The sequence below is a fragment of the Strongylocentrotus purpuratus genome, unplaced genomic scaffold (assembly GCF_000002235.5).
Source record: "Strongylocentrotus purpuratus isolate Spur 01 unplaced genomic scaffold, Spur_5.0 spur5_scaffold_20, whole genome shotgun sequence".
NCBI lineage: Eukaryota > Metazoa > Echinodermata > Echinoidea > Camarodonta > Strongylocentrotidae > Strongylocentrotus > Strongylocentrotus purpuratus.
Genome location: NW_022145606.1, coordinates 35030955 through 35045231, shown reverse-complemented (window position 1 = coordinate 35045231; position 14277 = coordinate 35030955). Strand labels below are relative to the sequence as shown.

The 14277-nt window shown below is 37.1% G+C and overlaps 1 protein-coding gene across 1 annotated transcript in view; it reads right to left on the bottom strand.

The window, feature by feature from the left end:
* Nucleotides 1-9686, bottom strand: part of LOC105446677 (cell adhesion molecule-related/down-regulated by oncogenes-like) — a 37811-nt gene extending 28125 nt beyond the window's left edge. Inside the window, exons 1-3 of the mRNA XM_030993884.1 lie at nt 9668-9686; nt 9128-9436; nt 8438-8716 (exon numbers count right to left, since the gene is read on the bottom strand). Coding sequence (XP_030849744.1) covers nt 8438-8716; nt 9128-9436; nt 9668-9686 — 607 coding nt within the window. The remainder of the gene's footprint in view (nt 1-8437; nt 8717-9127; nt 9437-9667) is intronic.
* Nucleotides 9687-14277: the final 4591 nt, after the last annotated feature.

Sequence of the window (14277 nt, the reverse complement as noted above, 5' to 3'; positions counted from 1 at the left end):
TGTTTTCCTGTGCTTGTTATTATTTGTAAAAGATAAATGTAATGATTTCCATAGGTTTTCTTTTTCATAAGGAAGACTTAGTAAGTTAAAATAATGTACACAACCTGGAGTGTGTACATTATTGAATAGATCAAGGACAACGTTTGCAACAATAAGACGATATTCTTAGTTAACACGTTATGTTTAAACAGATTGTTTTCTTGTACTTATTAATAATCGGTGAGGGTGTGGATGAAAAAGAATACTGGTGACAGTGATGATGGTGATGATAAGGAGATGTATGAATTGACCAAAGGGTACATAGGGGTCAATACGATATGGTCTATACGCTCTCTTTCAGGGTAGGCACTAGCTAGTTCATCAGCTTTACAGGCATGTTTCTAAAAAAAATAATCACAACCCTGACCCTAACCCTTACCCTACCTGATGCACATGGCACTGCATGTAAATGGATGCAAACTATCTACCTTAGCTATCTTACTTTGGGGCTATTGTTATTTGTAGAAACGTGCCTCTAATACTTATTATTACGCGACTTTAACTCGTTCAGTCAATCACCTGCTTCTCGCTCTCTTTTCTTCTCACGTCAGTATCTTTTTGCTAATTATTAAGATAAGGTTTTTCTTGTTTTTGGTTTGGATTTTAAATGCTCTTTTCATCAAAGGTTGAATATTTGCCCCTTCTCTAAAAATTCATGCGGCGTTCATGGAAATCCCCAGAATCTGACTGAGCGAAGACGATTGCGAAATGTCATTTCATGCGGCGTTCATGGGAATCCCCAGAATCTGACTGTGCGAAGACGATTGCGAAATGTCATTTCACGTCACTTTCCCTCCTCAGTAGTAACTAGGGTCATGTTACGAAAATGACAAGTAAAGCAAATTGCAGCTACGAAACTGCTGTTTTTCTTTTTCTTCTTCTTCAGTCATTAAAGTTTGATATCAATCTTGATTCTTTAAAATCACGCAACAACGCCTATGTTTCATCCTTTACATTGGGTCACAGCTGCTGGGACTATCACGTGGTATGGTCCAGTGGTTATGTATCTTGACTGTAGATTGCAAGATATGGGGTTCGATTCCCTCCAGACATTGATGTACATTTGTCACCACACGATCGAAGGGGGGGGGGGTGTAAATGGATACCTGGTAGAATTTCAATCATTAAATACAAGGAGCGCTATATACGGTTGCAGGAGCTAGAACACTATTATGTAAAGTCATATGGAAGCAAATAGAAACTTTATCATTAGTTTTATTTTTAGTACTTTATTGGTTTAAGTGTGACGTGCAGCTACGGCTGGTAAGGACACTTTGGAATATAACAGCATACGAACAACTTCACTTTATATTATAACAACATATTTAAAAACAATAATGTGTGATAAGTGATAACTGACAAACAGTCACAAGTACCGAGTATAAAACACTGGCAGTTTGCAAAATTCAAATTTGAAAGGAAAATTGACCATAAATGTGCGAATAATTAACATTTTGTCACCATACCGTTAGGAAAGTTTCAACTCTGATTCTTAAAACATCTATCAGGCCCTTTTAGAAATGTTGAGATTTTCACCTTTCTTATTCCCGCAACGCCCTTTAAGTACACATAGCAAACAAATCGTATAATCAACATTACAATTCTTAAAAAGTATACGGTCACACAACGCGTATTTACAACATTACATTGGAGTTTCACATAAACGTGTTCATGCAGAGTTCACATAAACACAAATTATACAAGAAACAATACAATGGCTATTTTTTTTCTTCTTTTAAACCCTTCCAGGAATTTTTTTTCTCGCATATTTAGAACTTTTACAATAACATATATACAAATAAAATTGAAACATTTTCACAGCATATTAATCAAAGCTGTTACCTTTTTTCATTAACCTTTGCTTTTGTTCTAGAATTTAAATGTGATATCTATTTATAATTCAAATCAGTTAAAAGAGATTACCATTCATTTTGCCTTTTGTTTTCAAATGTCTCACGTAGTTCTTATGAATAACATATTTAGAAAAATCAATCAAAATGTTTACCAAGTATATCATATCTATTTGCTAAAATCATCTTATTTGTATTAATTTATAATCCCCCCAGAAAAATATCGAACATGTTACAATTTTCCAAAACACAATTATCTGTTTTCTCTCAAGCATCATATGCCTTAATGTTTCATTGGTTTTACAATCTCCAAATGCATAACAATTTTTAACTTTCCTTTTGGTATCTCGTATAGCATTGAACTTAAAGATAAAGTTAAGTTCTGGTCATGCGATTGCATTGTGAAAGAAACGGTGTGGAATCGATCAGAAAAAGGTTGATCATGTAGCATTTAAGTTTTGGTGTGTACTGCAAGGTTCTGGAGTCATTAAAATAATTTTAAAAAATGGCCGAGTCTTGGTAAAGTAACAATCACTATACACAGAAAGATGTACATGGAGCTACACAAACATGTTGCATAAAAATCGGGCATTATTATTTAGCTGTTACTTGTCATATCTAGAATTTGAAGCCATTTGAAAAGCCATGCTTTTTCATTCATGTCGAGCGATTAATTATTTAGGAGAGGTGTGATGAGGCAGGTCTTAAACTTTTCGGGGACTTCACCAGACATGAGGGAGAGGTTGATTGTCGATGTGATGATCGGCAAAAGTTCATGAACGCGAGCCTTTACGAGCCATGATGGCACCGGGTCCAAGCTGCACTATGTTCTAACAGTCTAGAAGAGTGTTTCACTATTAGGCAATACAAATACAAGTAGACTGGTAAAGGTATTCATTTACTGAAATGCATGATTACCAACAATAAATGCAGAGTGACCAAACGAACCGTCAAGTCGCCGATACGTTGGTGGAGGAAATTAACGACAAGCTTTACAATGGACTGTCAGTCGCGATTGGTCTTCCACGGCCATTGATGGACCGGGGCTGGGCTCTATTAGTGGCGAGACACCATTCAGCTCAACTAGCTCTGTTGTCGCGTTACCGGTCTCACACGATCGCGTACGTAAACAACATACTGATTGCAAGTGCCGCGCTGTGAAAACCATTCCCTTTATTTACGAACCGCGCGTATTATACTGAAGCAAGCGATTATCGTTGTTGGATTATAACTCCAATCCAGTTAAACTCTCGTTGCGCCGTGTGTTGATTTCAGTAAAGCTTGCCGTAAGCACGCTAGGTAATGCCTGGATTACATTTGGCATGCGATTAGTCTACGGAGCCCGTATTTTGCCCGTATTCCCTTTTCCGTGCGGCCTCTGTGCGGAGGCAGGAGGCGGCCATGTGATTTTCGTACGGATTCACGGGCTCCGCAGCCTTTACGATTTTGTTTCGCGAGAAGTTAAACAAATTTGAAAAAAAAAATCGTAAGCCCGTAGCCCGTATACATGTCGTAGGTGGCATTGCACAACCCCCGCACGTGCATCGCCCTGAGGCCTCACACTGATTGTGCAGTAAACATACGATTTTTCGGTGAACATGGGGGCAAAAAAAATCGTACAGAGATTGTAGACTCGTGGGGGCATTCGCACGGCCATTGCACAGCTATCGCGCAACCTTTGCACGGAAGCTGCACCCGGATCCGCACGATTTCCGTACAATCTCCGAGCAGCCTCTGTACGGATTCTCCCCGGCCTGCCCACGAGGGCCAATACAATAAATGGCACGATGCTCGTAGATAATGTAAACACAAACATCGTAGCCCGTGGCCTCCTACGATGTCTACGAAAAATCGTAAACTAATTTTTCGTACGGCGCCCGGGGCAAATGTAATCTAGGCATAAGAAATGTTAATTCTGCTGCTGCTGCTCCTCGATCGCGGTTCACAAATTATTTTATTTATTTTGGAGCTAAGGCAAGGGGGTGACTCCAAAGAAAATGGTCGACCCTAAGATCTGGTTTTTAAGGATTTTAGGGGGCGATTTGAGCTCCACCGAGGGCGAAATCGCCCGTCGCCCCCGTGTATTTTTTTTACCCAATAACGGTAACTATTTACATATCTCAATTCTGGCCAAGTAAAAAGTAAATCAAAGTAGAAATGAGGTACCCTAGACATTCAAAATAATTTTCTCCATGCCTCTATTATAACAGTTAAGCTGAAACACCAATGGAATTCCATTTACCCTAATTAACCAAACGAAAACCTATATTTTCCATTTAGTTTTCTCATTGTCAACAAATATCTCCTTATCCAAGAAAGTCACAAAAAACCGACTTTTACCTGTAAGTCAACCATACGTAAACCCCCTCTAGTAATTTTGTTCAAACATACATTTCTATATATTTTACCTTTCTTTAAGACCCCTATACAAATTAAAACGTTATCTTAATATTTTTAAAAACAAAAACATGTGTTATATATTGGAATAGTCGTCGCCACATAAGTAATTTGCGACAAAACTAAAAGCTTTAATATCACAAGTTGACCGTAAAATTTTTAAATTACGCATTCTCTACATATCTTTTTTAGTTTTTTTTTAATTACCCATCCGAATTTATAGAATTAACCCTTTCTTTATTTCTTACCTACATATATTCGCAAAAAATGTTACTGCCTCACCCCAAAGATGTATCCCATTCCAATCATTCTTTAAAAGTCCTGAACTAAATATATCATTCCTGATGTTCATAGTTAAAAGAAATACCAGAACAAATACTAAAACAAGAAAGTTCCCTCCTAAAAAAAAAATGTGCTGACCGTGAAGAATCACTTTACTGTATAATTTTAATTTATTTTCTTACCGTGCACATTCCCTTGACTTGGAATATGTATACTCCATATATTTTCGTTTTGTTGTATCCTTGCAGTTAATACTTCTAACGTTATTATAAATAACAAAGCAGAGAGAGGACACACTTGCCTCACTCCCTTCCGTATAAAACATGATTTTAAATCCGACCATGATTTACAACCTTTCCACTTGCATTTTTTTAACATGTTCGAATTCATTAGATAAAATTGTTTTTAAATCCAAATATTTCAATTAATAGTGTTTAGACTTATAGGCATGATTCACGTTATCAAATGCTTGCTTGAAATCAACGAACATAAGAATACCTGGAACACGCTCAAACTCGCAATAGTCTATAATATCTGGGACAAATCTTACATTTTCTGTTACCATAATCTACCCTTCTTCATGAACCCAGATCGATCAAATGAAGCAAGATAATCAATTACTCCATTTAATTGTTGGGACAAAGAATGAGCTGTTTTTTGTAATGTATATTAAGTAAAGAATAGGCCTATAGGTCGCCATATACTTAAAAGAGTCCTGCGCTCTTTTTGGACAACAAAGTAAGGATTGCTTGTTTTTGTGACAACGACAACTCTTGATTATGAAAACCCTCATACAAACTTCAAACAACAAGCTCTTAAAATTGCTCCCCCCCCCCAAAAAAAAAAAAAAATATATATATATATATATGTATAATTTTACAGCAAGACGGTCTCTACCTGGCGACTTTTATATTCATGGCTTGTTATGGCATGCCAACAATTGTAATTTTTTTTCTTTCGAACATCACTTTCAAAAGATGCCTTGTATTTATCATCTTGCCATACTTATTTATATTCATTTTCCAGAAATTCTATATAACATTTATTCTTTCTGTTACAATCAATAGCATATTTTACACAATTCCCACTGTATTTGCGAATCTTAACCCCAATATTCCATCTTTAATTGTTGGATAATATCTGTAGCATTGTCGTTATACGTACCACCATTTAACAGATAACTATCAAATTTCCATTTACCTTTAACGCGTTTTCCTTCCTTCACTGTTATCACCAAGGAAACAGCATTGTGATCGCACCTTTAATAATGCGGGCCGTATATCAGTGGATTTGGATACATGATCAGTTGGAACTAAACAGTAGTCTAGTCTAGAGTAATTTTTTAGAGAAACTTGTGTCCAATTGTAAATTGATTTTTTCATAGGGATTAAATTACCTCCAAACATCAAATAATAGGTTAAACATAACCTTGAGTTCTGGTAATGACAGAAAATAAATTCTCAGATAATCCAACAAAACTAACACTAAATGTTCAAAATTAAATATTAAAGACATGTTCCAAACGATTGTGGTAGAAAATGTATAGGCACCGAGTATTAAATACGCATAGAAAAATAAGGAAATCAAGGTAAGTATGCCCGACACCATGTGCTTAACTCAGGTCACTAAGTGCAAATGAGATATTTTTTTATTGAAGATGATTTCCAGCAAGTTTGTGTGACTTTTTATTTTATTTTACAGGTTCAAACAATCAATATACTGTAGGATAAGGAATCCAAATTTATTCATAAACATTTTCTCACGACGTACGATTCCCATACCAGAGCTCAAGATTAGTCCATCATTGTGAAGTGCCATTGTGCAGTGCTTTTTCTGTTTTCTCTTCTTTATATTCAACTAAGTTGAGTCAATTTGAAGAAGGCACCTAGATTATTTTGAAGATGGCGCCTAACGTCATATTCGTTCAACGTCGAGTTTATTTGTTCATACCAACAAAGCTTGTTCATCAGGTTCACCGCGACGACGTTTAACGCAGCACCTGCAGATTTAGTAGGAATACACAAACACAAAACAAGAGAATTAAATTGATTGACTAATTAAAAAGCAGTTTTTACAAAAGTATATATACATGATAATAACTACACTAAATAGAATCATAATACTACAATTAAGCATTCTTTATGCAAGTGTAAGTTATTTGTGATTATATAATACACACAAATGAGTCTACTATTAAATGTATGAAGGTTCAAAATAGTATAGCGTGATGTAGAGGATGACTGCAAATAACATGATTATAAGAGTATTAAAACAATAATAAGAGTAAAGGTCACTCCTGCTTCTTTTTCGGTTATTTAAGTACAGGCAACTGTTCATAGTTCTTCTCCTGCTTCCTCTTCTTCCTCTTCTGTAAATCATCAAAGGACTATGTGTATCCTAACACGGAGATCTATATAACGATTACCAGTTGTGTAGGCCTATACATGCATGCACATTAAACACCGGTACTTTGCGCAAGGTGTCTAGGCTGTAACCTTCCAACGTAAGGTGCCTCCAGTTATCGTTTTATAATTTGAGGATCTAAGTGTTTTCCCCTAAGCCCGAGCCTGCATCGAGAAGAGAGGATGAGGAGCACGCTTACACACAGCGCGGCGACAATCATTTTTTGCATCTTTGTCCTGCTCAGTCTACACGAAATTCATGAGAGCCAGACGGTGATCCGATTGCGCCACACTGCAGAGTTAATTACTCATACGCCAACTTATCTAAGAATGTGAAACCTATTTTATCAACTTGTAGTTGACGTCATCTAAATGAACCTCTGGGCAGTCAAGCGTGACAGTTTCCCTAAAATGGTACCTAAAGAAGCGAGATGAGTGATCCTACCGGTATTATGTCAAGTCCTTTCTCATCCAAAATTCAATCTTACAATAACTGTACGGACAGATGTAATTTTGTTTTCTTTCTCTGACTGCATGTCGCGGTTTTACAAATAGATCATAATCCTACCAAATAAGAAAAACCAGGAGCACAAACACGATGGATGAGAGTACGGATACAATAATTAGAAACATAATTCTCCAGCAATGGTCGTCTTCAGGTTGGTTCGGTGGACATTCTGTGCAGTTCTGCGCCGGGCATGGTGGCGCTGTTGATGTCGATACAGATGGTGGCTCTGTTTGTGGTTCTGTGGATATATTTCGGTAAAAAGAAAGACAAAATTGAAATGGCCAATCAAGATTATCGTTGCATGCACATATTGTTTACAAGACTGACTTTAAACCAATCATAATTGTTATTTCAAATTTGCAACTAATCCTAAACCTTCGTACATAGAAGGCCAAGGGCCCATATTCATAAAATCTCACTAGGCTAGTTATCAAAGGATTACACGGGATAAAATAGTTGACAACTTATTGGGCCTAGAAACACACACCAGGACTTAAAAGATTCCTATCAAAACGAAACATGATAAAAAATAAATTGGGAAGTTTTAAGTGTTGAAGAAAACGAAGCATTGTTTTCCATTTAACCACCTGTCTGATCACTTTAAAAAAAAAATCACTTACGTGTATATTGCAGCCTATTGTAAGCCCCAACGCTTGGCGAATGAGTGCGGTCCTCTTACTTTTGTATTTTTCTCTGGCACTGTTGCCACTGGCATTTTTACCTTGTACCCCATTTTATTTGTTTATTTACGCGTTTATATTATTAGATACGCTCTGTTCACAGATTGCATCATTCCCTAACGCGTGGTTATGTACTATAAAGGCCCGGTTAGATATGACACGGTGAATCGACCCCAAAAATTACCTTCGCACTACTTTTTTCGGGTTAATGAATAGCAACATAATTCCTGTGTACATAGCCACTAAGAAACATTTGGTAAAATGAAACCCTAAACTCACCATAGTCCTCTGTTGACTGACTGATGTCAGGACCCCTTTCTCCTTCTCTGCCGGAGCAGTGCAGAATGATAATGCTAATCCCGTAGAGGGCGCCGGCATTGAGTCTGTCAATTATGTATTCGAAATCGGCCTCCTTCTCTTCGAAAGAGACGAATGCAACACTCATCCACAAAGTTGAATCCGGAGGTTTAAGCTCGACGATGAAACCGCATACGGGCCCGTCACCATCGTAAGCTCCCTTCCATTCTATCCCAATCGTTGATGTAGTGACGTTCTTTACTTGAGGTTGAGTCAAGAGACGTGGCAGGGCTGTTATAAAGGAAGGAAGAAAGAGAGAAGAGAGAGAGAGAGAGAGAGCGAGAAGGAGAGAGAGAGAGAGGGAGAGAGAGAAGAAAAAAAAAAGAAGCCGAAGAAAAAGAGTAAATAGTTTTTTTTAATATTTGTCCTTGCACAGGGTTCCATATTATGTATCATAAACACAATCATTTTCACAACAGAATGATATATGCACTATTTAATGACTTGTAATATAAATATTGAAACAACAAAAACATATAAAATAACCGCGACTTATCAGATATTGAGCTTGCCAAAATATAATTCGTGCCCTAATTCTAAAACATAAAAACAGAGCAACAAATTGAAAATAGCCACTAAGAAACATTTGGTGAAATGAACCCCCAAACTCACAATAGTCCTCTGTTGACCGGCTGATCTCCGGACCCGTTTCACCTTCTCTGTTGGAGCAGTGTAGAATTATAACACTAATCCCGTAGAGGGCGCCAGCATCGAGTCTGTCAATCGTGTATTCGAAATCGTCCTGGTCATCGTCGAAGGAGACGAATCCGACACTCGTCCACGAAGTTGAATCCGGAGCCTTAAGCTCGACGATGAAACCGCAAACGGGCCCGTCACCATCGTAGTCTTTCTTCCATTCTATCCCAATCGTCGATGTAGTGACGTTCTGTACTTGTGGTTTTGTCGAGAGACGTGGCAGGGCTGTTATAAAGCAAGGGAGAGAGAGAAGGAGAGAGAGGGGAGACAAAAATAGAAGGAGAAGAAAGAAGAAGACGTAAAAAAAGAGGAGACCAATTTGTGTTTCTTCTATTTATTCTTCCACATGTTTCCTTTATTAATCATCAACATAATTATGTTTACAAAAGATCGACACATGCACGAATCAATGACTTGTCATATAGATATTTAAACAATAAAATATTACGAAATAACCTAGGACCTGAGGCGACATTTAAGATATTAAACTTGACAAAATATAATTTTTACACTAATTCTATAACATAAAAACAAAGTAGCAAACTGAAAATAAACACTTAGAAACATTTTGTAAAATGAAACCCAAACCTCACCATAGTCCTTTGTTGACTGGCTGATCTGAGGACTCCTTTCTCCTTCTCTGTCGGAGCAGTGCAGAATAATAACGCTAATCCTGTAGAGGGCGCCAGCATCGAGTCTGTCAATTGTGTATTCGAAATCATCCTTGTCCTCACCAAAGGAGACAAATCCGACACTCGTCCACGACGTAAAAGACGGAGGTTTAAGCTCGACGATGAAACCGCATACGGGCCCGTCGCCGTCGTAAGCTCCCTCCCATTCTATCTCTATCGTTGATGTAGTGACGTTCTTCACTTGAGGTTGTGTCGAGAGACGTGGCAGGGCTGTTATAAAGGGATGACGAGAGGCAGAGAAAGAGAGAGAGAGAGAGAGAAAGATGAAAGAGAGGGGAGACAGAGTGGAGACAGTGAAAAAAAAAGAAGATAACAATAATTTAATTTTTCTATATACCCTTTCATTGATTTTTTTAATTTATATTTAAAGCAATCATTTTTACAAAAAAAATCGACACATGCACTATTCAATGAGTTGTCATATAAATATTTAGAGAAAACTATATTATAAAATAAACAAGGCCGCGAAGCGACATATAAGATATTAAACTTGAAAAATATCATCTATATACTAATTTTATAACATAAAAACAAAGCAGCAAACTGAAAATAGACACTTAAAAGCATTTGGTAAAATGAAACCCAAACCTCACCATAGTCTTTTGTTGACTGGCTGATCTCAGGACTCCTTTCTCCTTCTCTTCCGGAACAGTGCAGAATAATAACGCTAATCTCGTAGAGGGCGCCAGCATCGAGTCTGTCAATTGTGTATTCGAAATCGCCCTCATCCTCTTCGAAAGAGACGTATCCGACACTCTTCCACGAAGTTGAATCCGGAGGTTTAAGCTCGACGATGAAACCGCAAACGGGCCCGTCACCATCGTAAGCTCCCTCCCATTCTATCTCAATCGTTGATGTAGTGACGTTCTTCACTTGGGGTTGTTTAGCGAGACGCGGTAGGGCTGTTATAAAGGAAGGAAGAAAGAGAGAAAAGAGAGAGAGAGAGAGAGAAAAAAAAAAAAGAGAAAGCCGAAGAAAAAGTGTCAATAGTTTTTATTTTTTATTTGTCCTTGCACAGGGTTCCATATTATATATCATAAACACAATAATTTTCACAAAAGAATGATATATGCACTATTTAATGACTTTAATATAAATATTTACACAACAAAAACATATAAAATAACCGCGACTTATCAGATATTAAACTTGAAAAATATATTTCTTGCCCTAATTCTAAAACATAAAAACAGAGCAACAAATTGAAAATAGACACAAAGAACATTTGGTGAAATTAAACCCGAAACTGACCATAGTCCTCTGTTGACTGACTGATCTCCGGACCCCTTTTTCCTCTTCCGGAACAGTGCAGAATTCTAACACTAATCCCGTAGAGGGCGTCAGCATCGAGTCTCTCGATCGTGTATTCGAAATCATCCTGGTCTTCGTCGAAGGAGACGAATCCGACATTCTTCCACGAAGTTGAAGCCGATGGTTTTAGCTCGACGATGAAACCGCAAACGGGCCCGTCGCCGTCGTGATCTCCCTTCCATTCTATCTCAATCGTTGATGTCGTGATGTCTTTTATTTGAGGTGGTGTCAAAAGACGTGGCAGGACTGTAATAAAGAGAGAGAGAGAGAGAGGGAGAGAAGGTGAGACAGAGAGGATGCAGAGAAAAAAACAAGGAGAAGAAGAAAGAGGAAGGTGAAGAAGAAGATGATAATATATATTTCTGTTTACTCTTCCAGGGGTTCCTTTATGAATCATTTACGATACATTCCATGACATGTCATATAAATATTCAAACAATGAAATATTACAAAATAACCTCGGCCGCGAAGCGACATATGATAAGGACAAAACTGAACTAAATGTAATTTGTCAAGTGACGGAGAGCCTAAAGCAGGGATCCCACGTATCCGAGTTGTATTGGCGAGTTATGGAGAGTTTTGACGAGTTGCTTCAAAGAGGAACTCGCAATAACTAGCGAGAAGCTCTTCTTGTAACTCGGGATAACTCTCGACAACTCAGTATGACTTTGCGTAAGCAGGGCTCCCACTTAGCCGAGTTGGAGCCTCGAGTTGTGGCGAGCTGGCGCGATCTTATGGCAAGCCGTTTTATCATTAAAACATAGTTCTTGATATCAAGAAATAATTTTACGTTGTAAAGCAAAGGTAATTCTTGATATCAAGAATTCGATTTCGTGATATCAAGAATTCGATTTCATGATATCAAGAATTGAATTCTTGATATCAAAAATATTTTTTAATGATAAAACTGCTTGCCATAAGATCGCGCCAGCTCGCCACAACTCGGAGGCTCCAACTCGGCTAAGTGGGAGCCCTGCTTTACCCTTTACAACATTCGACGACTCTCCTCGAAGTCGCGAGCAGGTCCAAAATGTTGAACATGTTCAACATTTTCGCTGATTCGTTGTATTCGAGTCGAAGTCACTAACACTCGTAATATACTCGCATTACTCGTAACATGCTCGCGCTGCACTCTTCTTGAATTATACTTAATTATACTTAAGTACACTTAAATGCTATTCGAGATTCGAGCAAGACGATCGTGCTGTGAGTCATGCCGAGTTGCCCACGAGATTAACGCGAGTAAAGCTTGAGTACGTCAAATATAAGTTAAAAATAACACTTCCTTTTGTCATTTTTAATGTGAAATGTAATGTGAAATGTATTTTAAACAATTTTTGTACGTGTCAAAATTGTATGTAAAATGACAATTACGATGCATGTATTTTGAATTTACATGATAAACCATTATTGAATTGAATTCAATTGAATACAATGTAGTGTAATAGCAACAAGATTCGTTTATAAATCGACAAAGCCAAAACATGAGATTAAGAAATCCGTGTGCTTTGCTGTCATTGGTTTCATAGATATAGGACTAGAACATAATAATAATAATTTGTAAAAATTAATTTTATTGCAAGAGGGAAAAATTCTTTATTTAAAACATTTCATGAAAAAAGTACTATGGGCTTATTAAAGAACTTTGTATGCACAGATAATAGTGACAGTAATCATTTTAAATAATTCTTTTTCCCTTTTTTGTATCTTTCTTTCGTTTTGCCTTTTACTATTTACCTCCATTTTTTCCTCTCTTTACCCCCACCCCACCCCCAAAAAAGGATAATTTATCAGCTACATATGTTTCTATCTATTGATTTCTAGCCGCATACTCTGTTTATATTGTAAAACAGTAACTGAGGAACTAACAATTCAACAACCTCTGATTCTAGTTAGTTCCTGTTTTCTCGGGCTTTTTCTATTACATTTGTCGTTTACATTGCATATTTGTTTGTAATATAATTATTCATTTTAATATGCTTTGCATGATAAATAAAATAATTTGAAATTGAAGAAAAACATACCTATAATAACAATACTAATAGCTACATTACTAAGTTTGTTTTCGATTCAGACCTAATTAAAGATGAAGTTGAGTTCTGGTCATGCGATTGCATTGTGAAAGAAACGGTGTAAAAGCGACCAAAAAAGGTTGATCATCTAGCATATAAGAATTGTGTGTAGTACGAGGTTCTGGAATCATCAAAATGATAAGAAATTTGGCCAAGTCTTGGTAAAGTTACAAACACTGTACACAGAAAGATGTATATGGGACTACACGAACACGTAAAAAACCTCCCCCCCCCCCCCCGAGTTTTACGATGTTACATGACATATTTAGAATATGAAGGCATTTGAAGAGCCATGCTTTTCAGGGAACATGTCTTATCTGATGTTCTTTCACACTATCATAATAAAATGATAAAGTTCACAAATTATTTTTCACCTCTTCCCAGAACTCAACCTTCTCTTTAAGATGTGTCACTGACCCCAGGTACTGAGATTATAGTCAGACGGGGGTGTGCAGCTGAAACCTCCGAACCCATACCCACATCCAAGCGTCCTTTTGCAGTAAATAGGTACCCATGTTTAAGGATTTTTTGTGAAAAATGGACCCATGTCTAAGGATTTCAAACTTTAAATATTACATTTTTTTAGCTGTAATAATACAATGGCCTATCATTTTGCAGTTTCTCGATAAAATTCTTTATTAGTAAACTGTACCATACTACAACATAAAGTTGAAAACACCATGCAACATAATTATACTGTGCTAGCACCTCTAGCATCTGTTTTAATTCACTCCAGCAAAAGCATACAGAGTCAATGCTAATGCGTAATGACCTTTAGCACTGCATACTTGCTGTGAGGCAGGTATTATACACAGATATACACACCACACAATATTGCTTAGACTGCAAACAATAGGACCGATTGGGCTGATCGGCAAATTTGACACTAGACTTACAATTTGAATTTTTAAATTATTTTGTTTAACATCAGTAAGTTGACAAAAATGTATTTTACTGCTATTTAGGTGTCATCAATTGTCACTAAAGTACC